This window comes from Somniosus microcephalus, chromosome 17, assembly GCF_052327205.1.
Source record: "Somniosus microcephalus isolate GS21.2 chromosome 17, FLI_Smic_1.0, whole genome shotgun sequence".
Classification (NCBI taxonomy): Eukaryota; Metazoa; Chordata; class Chondrichthyes; order Squaliformes; family Somniosidae; genus Somniosus; species Somniosus microcephalus.
The window spans coordinates 36,333,687-36,348,724 of NC_141003.1; the positions used below are offsets into that span (position 1 = coordinate 36,333,687).

The following is a 15,038-nucleotide window of genomic DNA, read 5'->3' on the forward strand; positions in this document are numbered from 1 at the left end:
TACATGAGCTGTAAAAGTACTTCCCCCCTTAAAGGTATATACATTACATCGTGGACAGTTAGTAATACGGTGATGAGCTTCATTGAGTTCTGCATCAAGTATCTTGATATATAAGGAACCGCTCCAGATGGGACTGTAGTGTTCAGCTGTTGACTAATTGAGAGTAAGAGCTGTGGGGCTCTTCAATGTTGCTGTATCTCCATCTCAAACTGTGATACTCGTTTTGTGAAGGATGGCATTATTTACCTGCCGAAGTCCCCTTTATGTTTTCAATGTACCCTCTGTATACTAAATGTCAGTGCAGTCTTAGACCAAGATATGCTGAATGGATTAAGTGTCGCAAAGTCGAGCTTCCCAAATGTCACTCACTTGATGGAGAGTTTGTCAGTGACACAGATGGAAGACACAACTAATATTAAGGCTGGACACAGTCTGATTTGGCACCGGTAGTGTTGGTTTTAAAACGCTTTTGCATACTCTTTTAATTTGTGCAGTAACTGCTGATTCATGTTAAAACACTCTCAATGCTGTCCCAGTTCAAGTTGGATGTAATAGTTGTGAATGCTTTTGTTTTTCTTCAGCAGAAACAACTACAACAGCAGGGACAACCACCACAACTGGGTCTACTGCCAGTTTCACAACTGGTGAGTGATGTCTTCTTTCAAAAACCATTAGCAAGTCTTTTAACACAGCTGTGCTCTTTCAGATTTACCTCCTTGACAGTGAATACCCATTACTTTGTTCTTCAAGGTATTTGGCCCATTCTTTTTAAGGGATGCAATTTGTATCTACATTTCATTTTTAGCATTTTTGCCCAACACAAATCAGATCATCTCACATTGAAACTCGACTGGAGTAGTTTGGGAACTGAGTTGGAGTCTTGTGGTTTTCAATGTCTTTAATATTTTTCAGAAACAACAGCTACAACAGAGACACCAACTACAACTGGCTCTACCACTGGCTCCACAACTGGTGAGTAATGGCTTTTATCAATATATATTATCAAGGCCTTAGATACAAGTGTTTTTTTTTCAACTCCAGCTCCTTGTCAGTGAAATTCCATTCCTTTGCTCTTCTAGTGACTTAGTCCATTCCTGCTGTAGGACAATAGTTAATGGCTTAAATATTGAATGAAGCTCGTTACGACTTATTTCAATGAGTAGGTTAAATCAAACATCTTCCTTAAATGAGGACCTTTAAAATAAGCCAGTCCTGTCTTCGTGAACGGAACGTCATAGAGTGATAGAATGATAAAATGGTTACAGCACAGAAACATAGAAACTTAAAAGATAGGAGCAGGATTAGGCCATTCGGCCCATCGAGCCTGTTCTGCTATTTAATGTGATCATGGCTGATCATCCAAATTCAGTACCCTGTCCCTGCTTTCTCCCCTATGTCACTTGATCCCTTTAGCCTTAAGAAATATATCTAACTCCTTCTTGAATATATTTTGTAAGTTGGCCTCAACTGCCTTCTGTGGTAGAGAATTCCACAGGTTTACCACACTCTGGGTGTAGAAATTCCTCCTCATCTCAGTCCTAAATGGCTTACCCCTTATCCTTAGACTGTGACCCCTGGTTCTGGACTACCCCACCATCGGGAACATCCTTCCTGCATCTAGTCTGCCTAGTCCTGTTAGAGTTTTATAAGTTTCAGTGAGATCCCCTCTCATTCTTCTAAAGGACACAGGTGTACGGTGATTGGTAGAAGACGGCCATTCGGCCCGTCGAGCCCATCCCGTGTCTCTGCAGCAGCACTTCATCTAGTTCCACTCCCCTGCCCTTTCCCCATAGCTCTGCAAATGGTTTTCCTTCAGGTACTTCAGGTAGGCGGCCGAGACGGTCCGGTGCTGAGCACGCTGTCCCTACTTCGGGCGGCCAGCTCTTGCCACTCGCTCCCGCAACCGGAGCGAAGTGTTCGGCGAGTCGGGCAGAGGCAGCGCAGCGCGGCAAGCAGCAGCAGCAGCCACGACGTCCCGCTGGAGCACGTCGGCCAGCAGCTCCTCGGCGGGAACGCATTCCGACTGGGAGGAGGGGAGCCGAGCATGGCGGCCAGAGGCCGAGCCGTGAAAGGGAGAAGCAGACCCCGGGCCGTCGGACCGTGGAGCCGGCGACGGTGAGGAGGAGGCCACGGCGACTGGAGCATTCACATCCTGACGATGTATTCGGCGAGCCAGGCGGAGGCAGTGCAGCGCAATGAGCAGCAGCCACGACGACCCGCTGCAGCACGTCAGCCAGCAGCCCCATTGCGGGAAGCTCGCAGTCCGACTGGGAGGACGGGAGCCGGGCATGGCGGCCAGAGGTCAGATCGTGAGCGGGAGAAGCAGGCCACCACTTGGTAGCCGGCAACAGTGAGGAGGAGGCCGCGGAGACGAGGAGGACGGAGCGGCTGAGAGACATCGTGCTCCCACTGCCACTGGAAGCCATTGTATTGACTTTCTGAACACGCGCTGTATGAATAGCTGACGTAACCCTACGGGGAGTAAGCATTCCATTGTAATTGTACTTGTACTGGTTACATATGGCAAATAAAATTGAATTGAATTGAATTGATCTGATTCCCCATTGAAAGCCACAATTGAATCTGCCTCCACCACCCTTTCTGGGAGTGCATTCCAGATCATAATCACTCGCTGCGTAATAAAGTTTTTCCTCATGTCACCTTTGGTTCTTCTGCCAATCACCATAAATCTGTGTTCTCTGGTTCTCAATTCTTTCGCCAGTGGGAAGAGTTTCTCTCTCTCTACTCTGTCGAGACCCCTCATGATTTTGAACACCTCTATAAAATCTCCTCTCAAACTTCTCTGTTCTAAGAAGAACAACCCCAGCTTTTTCAGTGTCTCCTCATACCTGAAGTCTCTTACTCCTCGAACTATTCTTGTATATCTTTTGTGCACGATCTCTAAGGCCTTCACATCCTTCTTAAAGTGCGGTGCCCAGAATTGGGCACAATACTCCAGTTGAAGCCGTAACATTGTGCAGTAACTGCTGATACATGTTGAAACACTCTCAATGCTGTCGCAGTTCAAGTTGGATGTAATAGTTGTGAATGCTTTTGTTTTTCTTCAGCAGAAACAACTACAACAGCAGGGACAACCACCACAACTGGGTCTACTGCCAGTTCCACAACAGGTGAGTGATGTATTCTTTCAATAAACATTAGCAAGCCTTTTAACACAAATGTGCACTTTCACATTTACCTCCTTGACAGTGAAAACCCATTACTTTGTTCTTCAAGAAAATTGGTCCATTCTTTTTAAGGGATGCAATGTGTATCTACATTTCATTTTTAGCATATTTTTACCCAACACAAATCACATCATCCCACGGTCAAACTCGACTGGAGTAGTTTCAGAACTGACTAGGAGTCTTGTGGTTTTCAAAGTCTTTAATATTTTTCAGAAGGAACAACTACAACAGAGACACCAACTACAATTGGCTCGACCACCTCCTACACAACTGGTGAGTGATGGCTTTTATCAATATATAATATCAAGGCCTTAGATACAAGTGTTCTTTTTCAACTCCAGCTCCTTGTCAGTGAAAGTCCAGTCCTTTGATCTTCTAGGAACTTAGTCCATTCCTGCTGTAGGACATTAGTTAATGGCTTAAATATTGAATAAAGCTTGTTACGAGCTGTTTCAATAGGCATATTTGAACACCCATCTTCCTTAAATGTAAGCCTTTAAAATCAGCCTGTCCTGTCTTAGTGAACAGGACATCTCCGAAAAGGATAATGAGATCATGCAACTGAAATTACCATGCAGAATGTAGCAGCACAATAGAGTTTGTCGTGGACAGTTAGTAATATGGTGATGAGCTTCATTGAGTTCTGCATCAAGTATCTTGATATATAGGGAATCGCTCCAGATGGGACTGTAGTGTGCAGCTGTTGACTAATTGAGAGTAAGAGCTGTGGGGCTCTTCAATGTTGTTGTATCTCCATCTCAAACTGTGATACTCATTTTGTGAAGGATAGTATTATTTTCCTGCCGAAGTCCCCTTTATGTTTTTCATATACCCTCTGTATAATAAATATCAGTGCAGTCTTAGACCAAGATATGCTGAATGGATTAATTGTCCCAAAGTCGAGCTTTCCAAATGTCACTCACTTGATGGAGAGTTTGTCATGTGACACAGATGGAAGACACAACTAAATTTAAGGCTGGACACAGTCTGATTTGGCACCGGTAGTGTTGGATTTAAAACACTTTTGCATTCTCTCTTTTAATTTGGGCATTGATTGCTGATTCATGTTGAAACTCTCTCAATGCTGTCCCAGTTCAAGTTGGATGTAATAGTTGTGAATGCTTTTGTTTTTCTTCAGCAGAATCAACTACAACAGCAGGGACAACCACCACAACTGGGTCTACTGCCAGCTCCAGAACAGGTGAGTGATGTCTACTTTCAATAAACATTAGCAAGTCTTTTAACACAACTGTGCTCTTTCAGATTTGCCTCCTTGACAGTGAAAACCCATTACTTTGTTCTTCAAGATAATTGGCCCATTCTGATTAAGGTTTGCAATGTGTATCTACATTTCATTTTTAGCATATTTTTTCCCAACACAAATCACATCATCTCGCAGTGAAACGCGACTGGAGTAGTTTTCATAACTGAGTTGGAGTCTTGTGTTTTTGAATGTCTTTAATATTTTTCAGAAGGAATAACAACAACAGAGACACCAACAACAACTGGCTCTACCACTGGCTCCACAACTGGTGAGTGATGGCTTCTTTCAATATATAATATCGAGGCCTTGGATACAAGTGTTCTTTTCCAACTTCAGCTCCTTGTCAGTGAAATTCCAATCCTTTGCTCTTCTAGCGACTTAGTCCATTCCTGCAGTAGGACAATAGTTAATGGCTTAAATATTGAATAAAGCTCGTTATGACTTATTTCAATAGGCACGTTAAATCACACACCTTTTTTAAATGAGGACCTTTAAAATCAGCCAGTCCTGTCTTAGTGAACGGAACATCATAGAATGATAGAATGATGGAATGGTTACAGCAAAGAAGGAGGCCATTCGGCCCGTCGAGCCCGTGCCGGGTCTCTGCAACAGCACTTCATCTAGTTCCACTCCCCTGCCCTTTCCCCAAAGCCCTGCCAATGTTTTTCCTTCAGGTACTTATCCCATTCCCTGTTGAAAGCCATGATTGAATCTCCCTCCACCACCCTTTCTGGCAGAGCATTCCAGATTATAACCACTCGCTGCGTAAAAAGTTTTTCCTCATGTCGCCTTTGGTTCTTCTGCCAATCACCCTAAATCTGTGCCCTCTGGTTCTCGATCCTTCCGCCAATGGGAAAAGATTCTCTTTATCTACTCTGTCGAGATCCCTCATGATTTTGAACACATTTATCAAATCTCCTCTCAACCTTCTCTGCTTTAAGGAGAACAACCCCAGCTTCTCCAGTCTCTTCACATAACTGAAGTCCCTCGTCCCTGGAACCATTCTTGTAAATCTTTGCTTCACCCTCTCTAAGGCCTTCTCATCCTTCTTAAAGTGCGGTGCCCAGAATTGGGCACAATACTCCAGTTGAAGCCGAACCACTGTTTTATAAAGATTCATCATAACTTCCTTGCTTTTGTACCCTATGCCTGTATTTATGAAGCCCAGGATCCCGTATGCTTTATTAACCGCTTTCTCAACCTGCCCTGCCACCTTCTATGATTTGTGCACATACAACCCCAGGTCTCTCTGTTCATGCACGACCTTTAGAAGTGTAGCCTTCAGTTTATATTGCCTCTCCTCGTTTTTCCTACTAAAATGTATCACTTCACACTTACCTGCATTAAATTACATCTGCCACGTGTCCGCCCATTCCACTAGCCTGTCTATGTGCTCTTGAAGTCTATCACTATCCTCCTTACTGTTGACTATATTTCCAAGTTTTGTGTTATCTGCAAATTTTGAAATTGTGCCCTGTACACCCAAGTCATTAATATATATCAGGAAAAGCAGTGGTCCTCGTACCGACCCCTGGGGAACACAACTGTATGCCTTCCTCCAGTCCGAAAAGCAACCATTGATGATTACTCTCTGTTTCCTATCACTTAGCCAATTTCGTATCCATGCTGCCACTGTCCCTTTTATTCCATGGGCTTCATCTTTGCTGGCAATCCTATTATGTGGCACTTTATCAAAAGCCTTTTGGAACATCACCCAAAAGGATAATGAGATCATGCAACTGAAATTATCATGCTGAAAGTAATAGCACAAAAGAGTTTGTCGTGGGCAGTCAATAATCCGGTGATGAGCTTCCATCAGTTCTACATGAAGTATCTTGATATACAGGGAATCGCTCCAGATGGGCTGCAGTATTCAGCTGTGGAATAACTGAGAGTAAAAGCTGTGGGACTCCACAGTGTTGTTGCATCTTCATCTCAAACTGATACTCATTTTGTGAATGATGGTATTATTTTCTTGCCGAAGTCAGCTTTATGTTTTCAATGTACCCTCTGTATATTAAATGTCAGTGCCGTCTTAGACCAAGATATGCTGAATGGATTAAGTGTCCCAAATACGAGTTTACCGAATAACACTCACTTGTTGGAGAGCTTTCAGTTACACAGATGGAAGACAACTAATATTAAGGCTGGACACAGTCTGATTTCGCACCGGTAGTGTTAGTTTTAAAATGCATTTGCATAATCTAATTTCATTTGTGCAGTAATTGCTGATTCCTGTTGAAACTCTCTCAATGCTGTCCCAGTTCAAGTTGGATGTAATAGTTGTGAATGCTTTTGTTTTTCTTCAGCAGAAACAACTACAACAGCAGGGAAAACCACCGCAACTGGGTCTACTGCCAGTTCCACAACAGGTGAGTGATGTCTTCTTTCAATAAACATTAGCAAGACTTTTAACACAATTGTGCTCTTTCAGATTTACCTCCTTGACAGTGAAAACCCACTACTACTTTGTTCTTCAAGATAATTGGCCCATTCTGATTAAGGGTTGCAATGTGTATCTACATTTCATTTTTAGCATATTTTTTCCCAACACAAATCATATCATCTCACGGTGAAACGTGACTGGAGTAGTTTTAGTGACTGAGTTGGTGTCTTGTGTTTTTGAATATCATTAATATTTTTCAGAAGGAGCAATTACAACAGCAGGGACAACCACCACAACTGGGTCTACTGCCAGTTCCACAACAGGTGAGTGATGTCTTCTTTCAATAAACAGTAGCAAGTCTTTTAACACAACTGTGCTCTTTCAGATTTACCTCCTTGACAATGAAAACCCATTACTTTGTTCTTCAAGATAATTGGCCCATTCTTTTTGAGGGATGCAATGTGTATCTACATTTCATTTTTAGCATATTTTTATCCAACACAAATCACATCATCTCGCGGTGAATCTCGACTGGAGTAGTTTGGGAACTGAGTTGGAGTCTTCTGGTTTTTAATGTCTTTAATATTTTTCAGCAGCAACAAGTACAACAGAGACACCAACTACAATTGGCTCAACCACCTCCTACACAACTGGTGAGTGATGGCTTCTTTCAATATATATCAAGTCCTTAGATACAAATGTTCTTTTTCAACTTCAGCTCCTTGTGAGTGAAAATCCATTCCTTTGCTCTTCTAGCAACTTGGTCCATTCCTGCTGTAGGACAACAGTTAATGGATTAAATATTGAATAAAGTTCACTACGACCTGTTTCAATAGGCACATTTGAACACCAATCTTCCTTAAATGTAGGCCTTTAAAATCAGCCTGTCCTGTCTTAGTGAGCAGGACATGTCGCAAAAGGATAATGAGATCATGCAACTGAAATTATCATGCTGAAAGTAGCAGCACAATAGAGCTTGTCGTGGGCAGTCAGGAATACGGTGATGAGCTTCCTTCAGTTCTGCATGAATTATCTTGATATACAGGGAATCGCTCCAGATGGGACTGCAGTATTCAGCTGTTGAATCACCGAGAGTAAGAGCTGTGGGACTCCACAGTGTTATTGCATCTTCATCTCAAACTGCTCCTCATTTTGTGAATGATAGTATTATTTCCTCTAAGTTGTTTGGTTTCCTCGTCCTTACAAGGGTTCCTTGACTCTGGGTTTTACAGGAACAAAATGGTAGATGACACAAAGTTTTAGGTTCAACCCAAAACTGTTAGTTCATTAAAACCAACAAAACACAGACAAAAACCTGTTGAGATTTGGCTGAAACTTAATATCACCCATATGGCCGGTCGTTATCGTTGTGGGTTGTAGGCGTGGTTCGGAGGTGACCTGTCCCCGTCCTCCTTTATCTGACTGCAGCTGCCTACACAGCGCAAACCCCTTGTAGAGACAACTGTTATTTACAATCACCCGTCCGGCTAGCCGTGGCCGATGTCCATTGCAGGCTGTGAGCTGGAGATAACCGCCTTCCCTTCCTTCTTACACCTGGCAGTTTCTGTAGTCAGAGCTAGCTTCCTAGGGAGAGAGCTTCCGAGAGACAGCTTCCCAGAGAGAGATTCCCAGAGAGACTGATTCCGAGAGAGAGAGAGAGTGAGCTGTGGGTGTGGTCCTTCTTATAGTTCTTATAGTCACCTGTCCCCATGCTGGGCCTCCCCCAACCAGTTTCGGTTATCGTTTTGCTGAACCGTCTGACATTCACACCTTGTCAACCTGTAATTCAATTACCGGAGGTGTACAGAGTTGTGAGATCGAAGATAAGCCTTTATCTCCTCTCCCACTTTCTGTAACGCATATTCAATATGATTTCTATTACTGTTGATGGGCGGTTGGCTGATTGACTGCTCGGGACTTGTGTATCTTCCATTCATGTCAGGAAGTCGATTGTGACGCGCATTGTTTCAGTTAAACCCAGATGTTAGTTTTTCCCGTCGAAACCAATCATGATTCAAGGCCTCACAGTTCAATGTCAATTTCCTTTTCAGAGTTAATCATGAGTCAAAGCTTTCATTGTCCAGTATCATTCTCCAAGAACTGCAGACTTTGATGACTGGCCCCTTTTCTGTGCCTCGAAGTTTAACCGTTTCACGCCATTACCACTGGGCCAAACTGTTCCATGAATCTTACATTCTGGCCGAAGTCAGCTTTATGTTTTCAAAGTACACTCTGTATACTAAATGTCAGTGCAGTCTTCGATCAAGATATGCTGAATGGATTAAGTGTCCCAAATTCGAGTTTACCAAATAAAACTCACTTGATGGCGAGCTTGTCAGTTATTCAGATGCAATACACAACTAATATTAAGGCTGGACACAGTCTGATTTGGCAGCGGTAGTGTTTGGTCTAAAACGTTTTTGCACACTCTCCTTTAATTTGTGCAGTAACTGCTGATTCATGTTGAAACTCTCTCAATGCTGCCCAGTTCAAGTTGGATGTAATAGTTGTGAATGCTTTTGTTTTTCTTCAGCAAAAACAATTACAACAGCAGGGACAACCACCACAACTGGGTCTACTGCCAGTTCCAGAACAGGTGAGTGATGTCTTCTTTCAATAAACACTAGCAAGTCTTTTAACACAATTGTGCTCTTTCAGACTCTTTCAGATTTACCTCCTTGTCAGTGAAAAGCCATTACTTTGATCTTCTGGATAATTGGCCCATTCTGATTAAGGGATGCAATATGTATCTACATTTCATTTTTAGCATATTTTTACCCAACACAACTGCCATCATCTCACGGTGAAACTCGACTGGAGTAGTTTAGGAACTGCCTTGGAGTATTGTGGTTTTCAAAGTCTTTAATATTTTTCAGAAGAAACTACGACAACAGAGACACCAACGACAACTGGCTCTACCACTGGCTCCACAACTGGTGAGTGATGGTTTCTTTCAATATATAATATCAAGGCCTTAGATACAAGTGTTCTTTTTCAACTTCAGCTCCTTGTCAGTGAAATTCTATTCCTTTGCTCTTCTAGCGACTTAGTCCATTCCTGCTGTAGGACAATAGTTAATGGCTTTAATATTGAATAAAGCTCCTTACGACTTATTTCAATGGGAACGTTAAGTCATACATCTTCCTTAAATGACGGCCTTAAAAATCAGCCAGTCCTGCCTTAGTGAACGTAACATTATAGAGTGATTGTATGATAGAATGATTACAGCACAGAGGGAAGCCGTCGAGCCCATGCCGTGTCTCTGCAGTAGCACTTCATCTAGTTCGACTCCCCTGCCCTTTCCCCGTTGCTCTGACAATGTTTTCCTTCAGGTACTTATCCCATTCCCTGTTGAAAGCCACAATTGAATCTGCCTCCACCATCCTTTCTGGGAGTACATTCCCGATCATAACCACACACTGCGTAAAAAAGTTTCTCCTTATGTCACATTTGGTTCTTCTGCCAATCCTCGAGGATGAAATGTTTTAAACGTTGTTTCCTCGACTACTTCAATCTATTCTCTGACTAGCGTTGCTGCAAATTGGAGTCCTCTAATTGAGGGGAACGGAGCGCTTCTCAAGTGAGGTTTTACCCCCCTTTTCATTATAGGCCTGGGTGCTGCCTGTGACACTCACAGGGGCCGACCGCCTATCCTTATGGCTGAGGGACACCCCGGGGTCTCCCCAACAATCATGTCGGCCGTGCTGATATGTCTTGCCTTCTAGTGCATCCCAGTCTATCTTTCTCCTCCGCCCGCTGCTCCTATTGCTGCATCACACGATCTGGCAGTAATGGCCCTGATCTGACCCCTTACTTAAATTCAATTCACTGTTCCGGTGTTCCAATTCTGACCCGCCTGGGGTCTCCTCTGTTTCTTCTGTATTTCCTGATGTTACCCCGCCTGGGGTCTCCTCTACGTTGCTTCGGATCTTCTCTTCGGTGTGCTCAATTAATTTGTTAGTGCTGGTTAGTCATACACATGAGTATCAAAGTCTTACTACGTGGGTTATACATATATCAAATACACTATCATTATAAGTTGGAGAACTACCAGAGCGTGTGAAATAATACGAACCTAAGGGCATGCTGATATATTAAACCCAATATCCCACCAGTGTGAGTTGTCCGCTATGCTGTCAATTACAAGTTCTATTCTCGAGTTGTCTTGCTCCAATACATAAAATTGCTTTAGGGAGGAGTTCAGTCACATCACGAGCTCACTGAAACCCTTAGACAACAGAGGAATGTAGTATCCGAATTGTGCCACATAATTGTGCAGTTCATACTTAAGTATCTCATTTACTGTCAGTTTCACTTGAGCATAGGTTTTGATATTGAGTAAAACGTGTTGGTTGATGGGACCGGTCCTGTTAGACCCGTAAAGCATGGTAGTTGCGGTATTAGTGACACCGAAGGCACCACCAAAATCACCTCATACTGGATTCGTACTGGTTTTTCTCACGCTCTGTTACCTACAAAACACAATTATTACAGTCACAGGTTATAATTTAGTCTTACAATCATTTCAAGCGACATTACAGTTTAACATCTAATCAACAAATCATAGACTTAAAAGATTCTCCAGATCTCTCTTTTACTCGTATCCATCTTGTGGATAATTCTTGCTAAACATGATTTCTCCTTGGCCCTCAATTGTCCCAATCCAAATTCCATGTAATTCTCCACTTCAACTTCAATTTCAATCCCTCTAACAGGTACCAGAGTATTTAACTCTATTCTGATTGTTCATTAATTAGATAGTTTCTTGATGGAGTTTGTGTCAATGCTTTAAAAGTTGTCTCACTCTCCTGAGCCACATTAACTATTTCATGTCTTGCTGTTGTCAAGTAACTGAGCATGTCTGAGACCCGTTCTTCAGTGCAGATTCACCATACATTCCCAGATGGTCATTGCTTCATATGTAACAACTCACATTTGCACACTCAAATTAGTATCTCCATATCATGCCACACATGCCATCTGATACAAGCCTTCTCGGGCTTTCAGATGATCCTATCAATAGATTGTCTGGAGGTCTTTGTTCATCTTCCACCACATGGTTCTGATGTCTTGGGTAGTGGCCAGGCTATCAAATTCAGTTTTCTTAAATAGTTCATTATAGGCAGGGACACAAATGTCTCCAAGAGAAAACTATCAATTTACTATTCTTAACTACACTTTCCTGACTTTCACTAGAAAGTTTGGAAAATTTCCAATTGGTGGTGTAATTCTCCTGTTTCTATCTCACACCCTCAAAAACTTCCTCTCTCCATTTTACACATCCCATTAATTGCCATTCATATCTCATTCATGAGCCCTGGAGGAGCTTTACTGTCCAGTACAATATTTAAGAATGAAAACATAGATCAAACATTCCAAGTTATTAACACTTTCTATTTATCATTATTTTAGAGGATCTTTTATTTTCCCAAAAGTCCATTTTGTTATTTCAAAATTATCCCAAAATCCAAACAGCAGTACTGTTGAACTGACAGATTTTGTAAATGTTTAATTTAATTTCTATCACTTTATCTTCCATTTCCAATTTCAGAAATTAGTGATTCTCAGGCTAGGTGGCTTACACAGTGCTTTAACATTAGAGACAGAAGTGTTGCAATTAGTTTACAAGGTAACTTTCATATAACAAAAGAAAGAAGAGAATCCATTGTGACTCTGCTTAAGAGGCCAAGGGGTTAATTTATCAAATCATAATTGTCCTTCTGTCACTATGGGGAAATTTTAACTTAAAATTAAGAAACTTAAATTTAATTATGTCCAAGATCTTTAAATTTCATACTAAAGTTTTTGCTTGGTGAACTTAAACAGCTGTCAGTGGAAAGGGTTAACTACTTTGCAGGTTTTTAAGAAAGTGGAGCGAAACATTGTCTGGCGCACGCAATTGCGTCACTTCACGTAAATTTCAAAAACTTTCCCGATCAAAAAAGACAGTTGTGTTTTCACACTTTAACTAAACATGAACAGAACAGATAAAACAATGAATACAACTGGAGAAAAATTAGTTTTTCACATTTAAACAAATCAAATCAAACTGCTTTGGAAAATTGCACCATAGCAACCGTGACTCCAAGGTTAAATCTTAGCCTGAAACTTAACTTTTGTTAAACAACTTTTTGTTGTTCTTCTCAGTTTTTATACACCAGCTTAACTTAAATTGTAGTTCAAAGTATTTTTTTCAATTCTTGGGGCACAATCTTATTCGCACATTCGTAAAACTTCCAAAATCCAAGACGAGACAAAAGTTTTAAATGCTTTTAACACAGAGAGTGGGTGGAGCTAAAACAGAATCTTTCTTTTAAAGACAGACTTTTAGACAAAAGAAATACTGTAACTTCTTAAACATTCATAGTCAGGAAAACTTTCACACTTTAACACACACTTTCACACAAATTGAAATTCCAGCATTTTTAAGGTTCCTTTCACTCAGCAAATCTTGCGTTTTATTTGTCTCGGCACAGATGTTAATAACTTCCATGTCGGTAAAAGTTTAAATTTCACTTTTTTTTCCCTTTTTACATCGGTGTCTCAGCAGCTTTTCCTGGCTTTCCAAATCCCAGTTTTTTCCTTTTCTTTGCTGAGTTTTCAGTTTGGTAAGCCTGCAAATTAGATCTTTTCCCTTCTTTATCTCTCCCTCTCTCTCCTACACTTTATGATTAACCACCTGGCTATGTTTCTCTCTTAACTCGTGTTTTTTCTGAGACAGACTTTCCGGAATAAAGTTTATCACTTTTTCAAAGGGGACTCGCTCTCCTTTGATTAAACATTCCATCAATGATACCTGCACTTCCTCCGCACAGGCGCCTCTGTCTAATTTACTCTTATATGCATTAACACAACTTTTACTAACCATTTGGTGATTTTCCAACAGACCACTAACATCAAAAGCTATCGGCGCGCAATTCACGGGCACTCCCCACTGCACATGGGGTTTATCCCTCCTCAAGGGCAGCAGCTCACCTGGAAGCTACTTTCGAGGTCCGATCTATTACACAATACTAGCCGCTTTGTCTTGTCCCATCTGGGGTGCCGATTTGTACAATCTTAATTATCTCTGAGTTCTTGGACAAGACACCAATAGGCAGCAGCCAGAATGTTTGAGCAATAGATCAAGATTTATTAAGATTACAGCGTATTTAATACTTAATAATAGGCGATTGTTTTAATGAGTAGCTCGCAAATCTTCATCTCTGGAACCTCTTGGACACAGATGACGTTGTCCTAAGTCTGTTCCTTTGTTCTCGCAGTACGTCTGTGTAAAGTTATTCTTTAAGTGACGTAATAAAACTCACTACGCACTTTGTTTGAGCATAAAGCAATGCTTTAATCAACTTGTTTCAGAACATGGAAGTCTGGTTGTATTTCACTAGCTCCTTGTCTTTCAAAATGTCCCTGGCAAGCTGGGGCCCACGCCCGAGTATTTATACTCCTTGGACGGCGCCACCAGCTGGCCGTCCAGCATTATTTCATAAGTAGTTTCTTGATGATGAGATTTATAACATTCTTCCTGCCTAAAAGATTTGGAAGTCCGACGACTTCCTCTTAACGGATTAGGCGGACCACGAATAGCCGCAGTCTTTTAGATTTTTGTTTATGGCCAGAAGGCACGTCTCCCCAGACCGTGTCTTGGTCCCTGGGCCGCTTGATCCGTACCGGTGGATCGACAGGGCCCGTGTTGTTCTGATCGACCCGAGGGAGACTGGGGAGATCATGACTCCGGGTGCGGGTCCCCACAGGCACAGAACTGGCTTCGTCCCGTTGGTTAGCCGGGGATTGACAGGCATCCTGGCCCGGGGTGGCCATCCCACGTGGAGCGCTTGGCTCCCGGGCAGATCCGGCGGGGCAGCCGGCAGATCCCTCGATGTCCAAGGTAGGGCGTCATCCTCGGGGGAGCGCAGAGTGTCGGCCTCATCCACGCGGGTCCCTCCATCAGTTGGGTCCGCGGAACCGGCCGGACAGGGAGCCAGGTCCCGGAGCGAAACGGTGGACTCCCGGCCATCCGGGTACTGCACGTGGGCGTACGTGGGGTTGACATCCGTAAGTTCTACCTCGTCGACTAGAGGATTGGTTTTCGACGATCGGACGAAACTTCGGAGCAGCACGGGGCCAGGAGCTGCCAACCATGACGGTAGAGACGTCCCATGGGTGGAGCGACGCTGGAAGCTGAAGAATCGCTCGTGAGGTG

General features: G+C 42.6%; 1 protein-coding gene and 1 long non-coding RNA gene across 2 annotated transcripts in view; both read left to right on the forward strand.

The window, feature by feature from the left end:
• LOC147105636 (uncharacterized) overlaps positions 1-15,038 on the forward strand; it is a 308,669-nt gene that overhangs the window by 181,855 nt on the left and 111,776 nt on the right. Inside the window, exons 97-103 of the mRNA XM_086010932.1 lie at positions 582-644; positions 913-972; positions 3,072-3,131; positions 4,330-4,389; positions 4,661-4,720; positions 6,762-6,824; positions 7,099-7,161. Coding sequence (XP_085867058.1) covers positions 582-644; positions 913-972; positions 3,072-3,131; positions 4,330-4,389; positions 4,661-4,720; positions 6,762-6,824; positions 7,099-7,161 — 429 coding nt within the window. The remainder of the gene's footprint in view (positions 1-581; positions 645-912; positions 973-3,071; positions 3,132-4,329; positions 4,390-4,660; positions 4,721-6,761; positions 6,825-7,098; positions 7,162-15,038) is intronic.
• LOC147105637 (uncharacterized) lies at positions 7,428-9,774 on the forward strand. Its single transcript, XR_015081542.1, has 3 exons — positions 7,428-7,491; positions 9,372-9,434; positions 9,715-9,774. It is a non-coding gene; the product is annotated as an uncharacterized LOC147105637 (long non-coding RNA).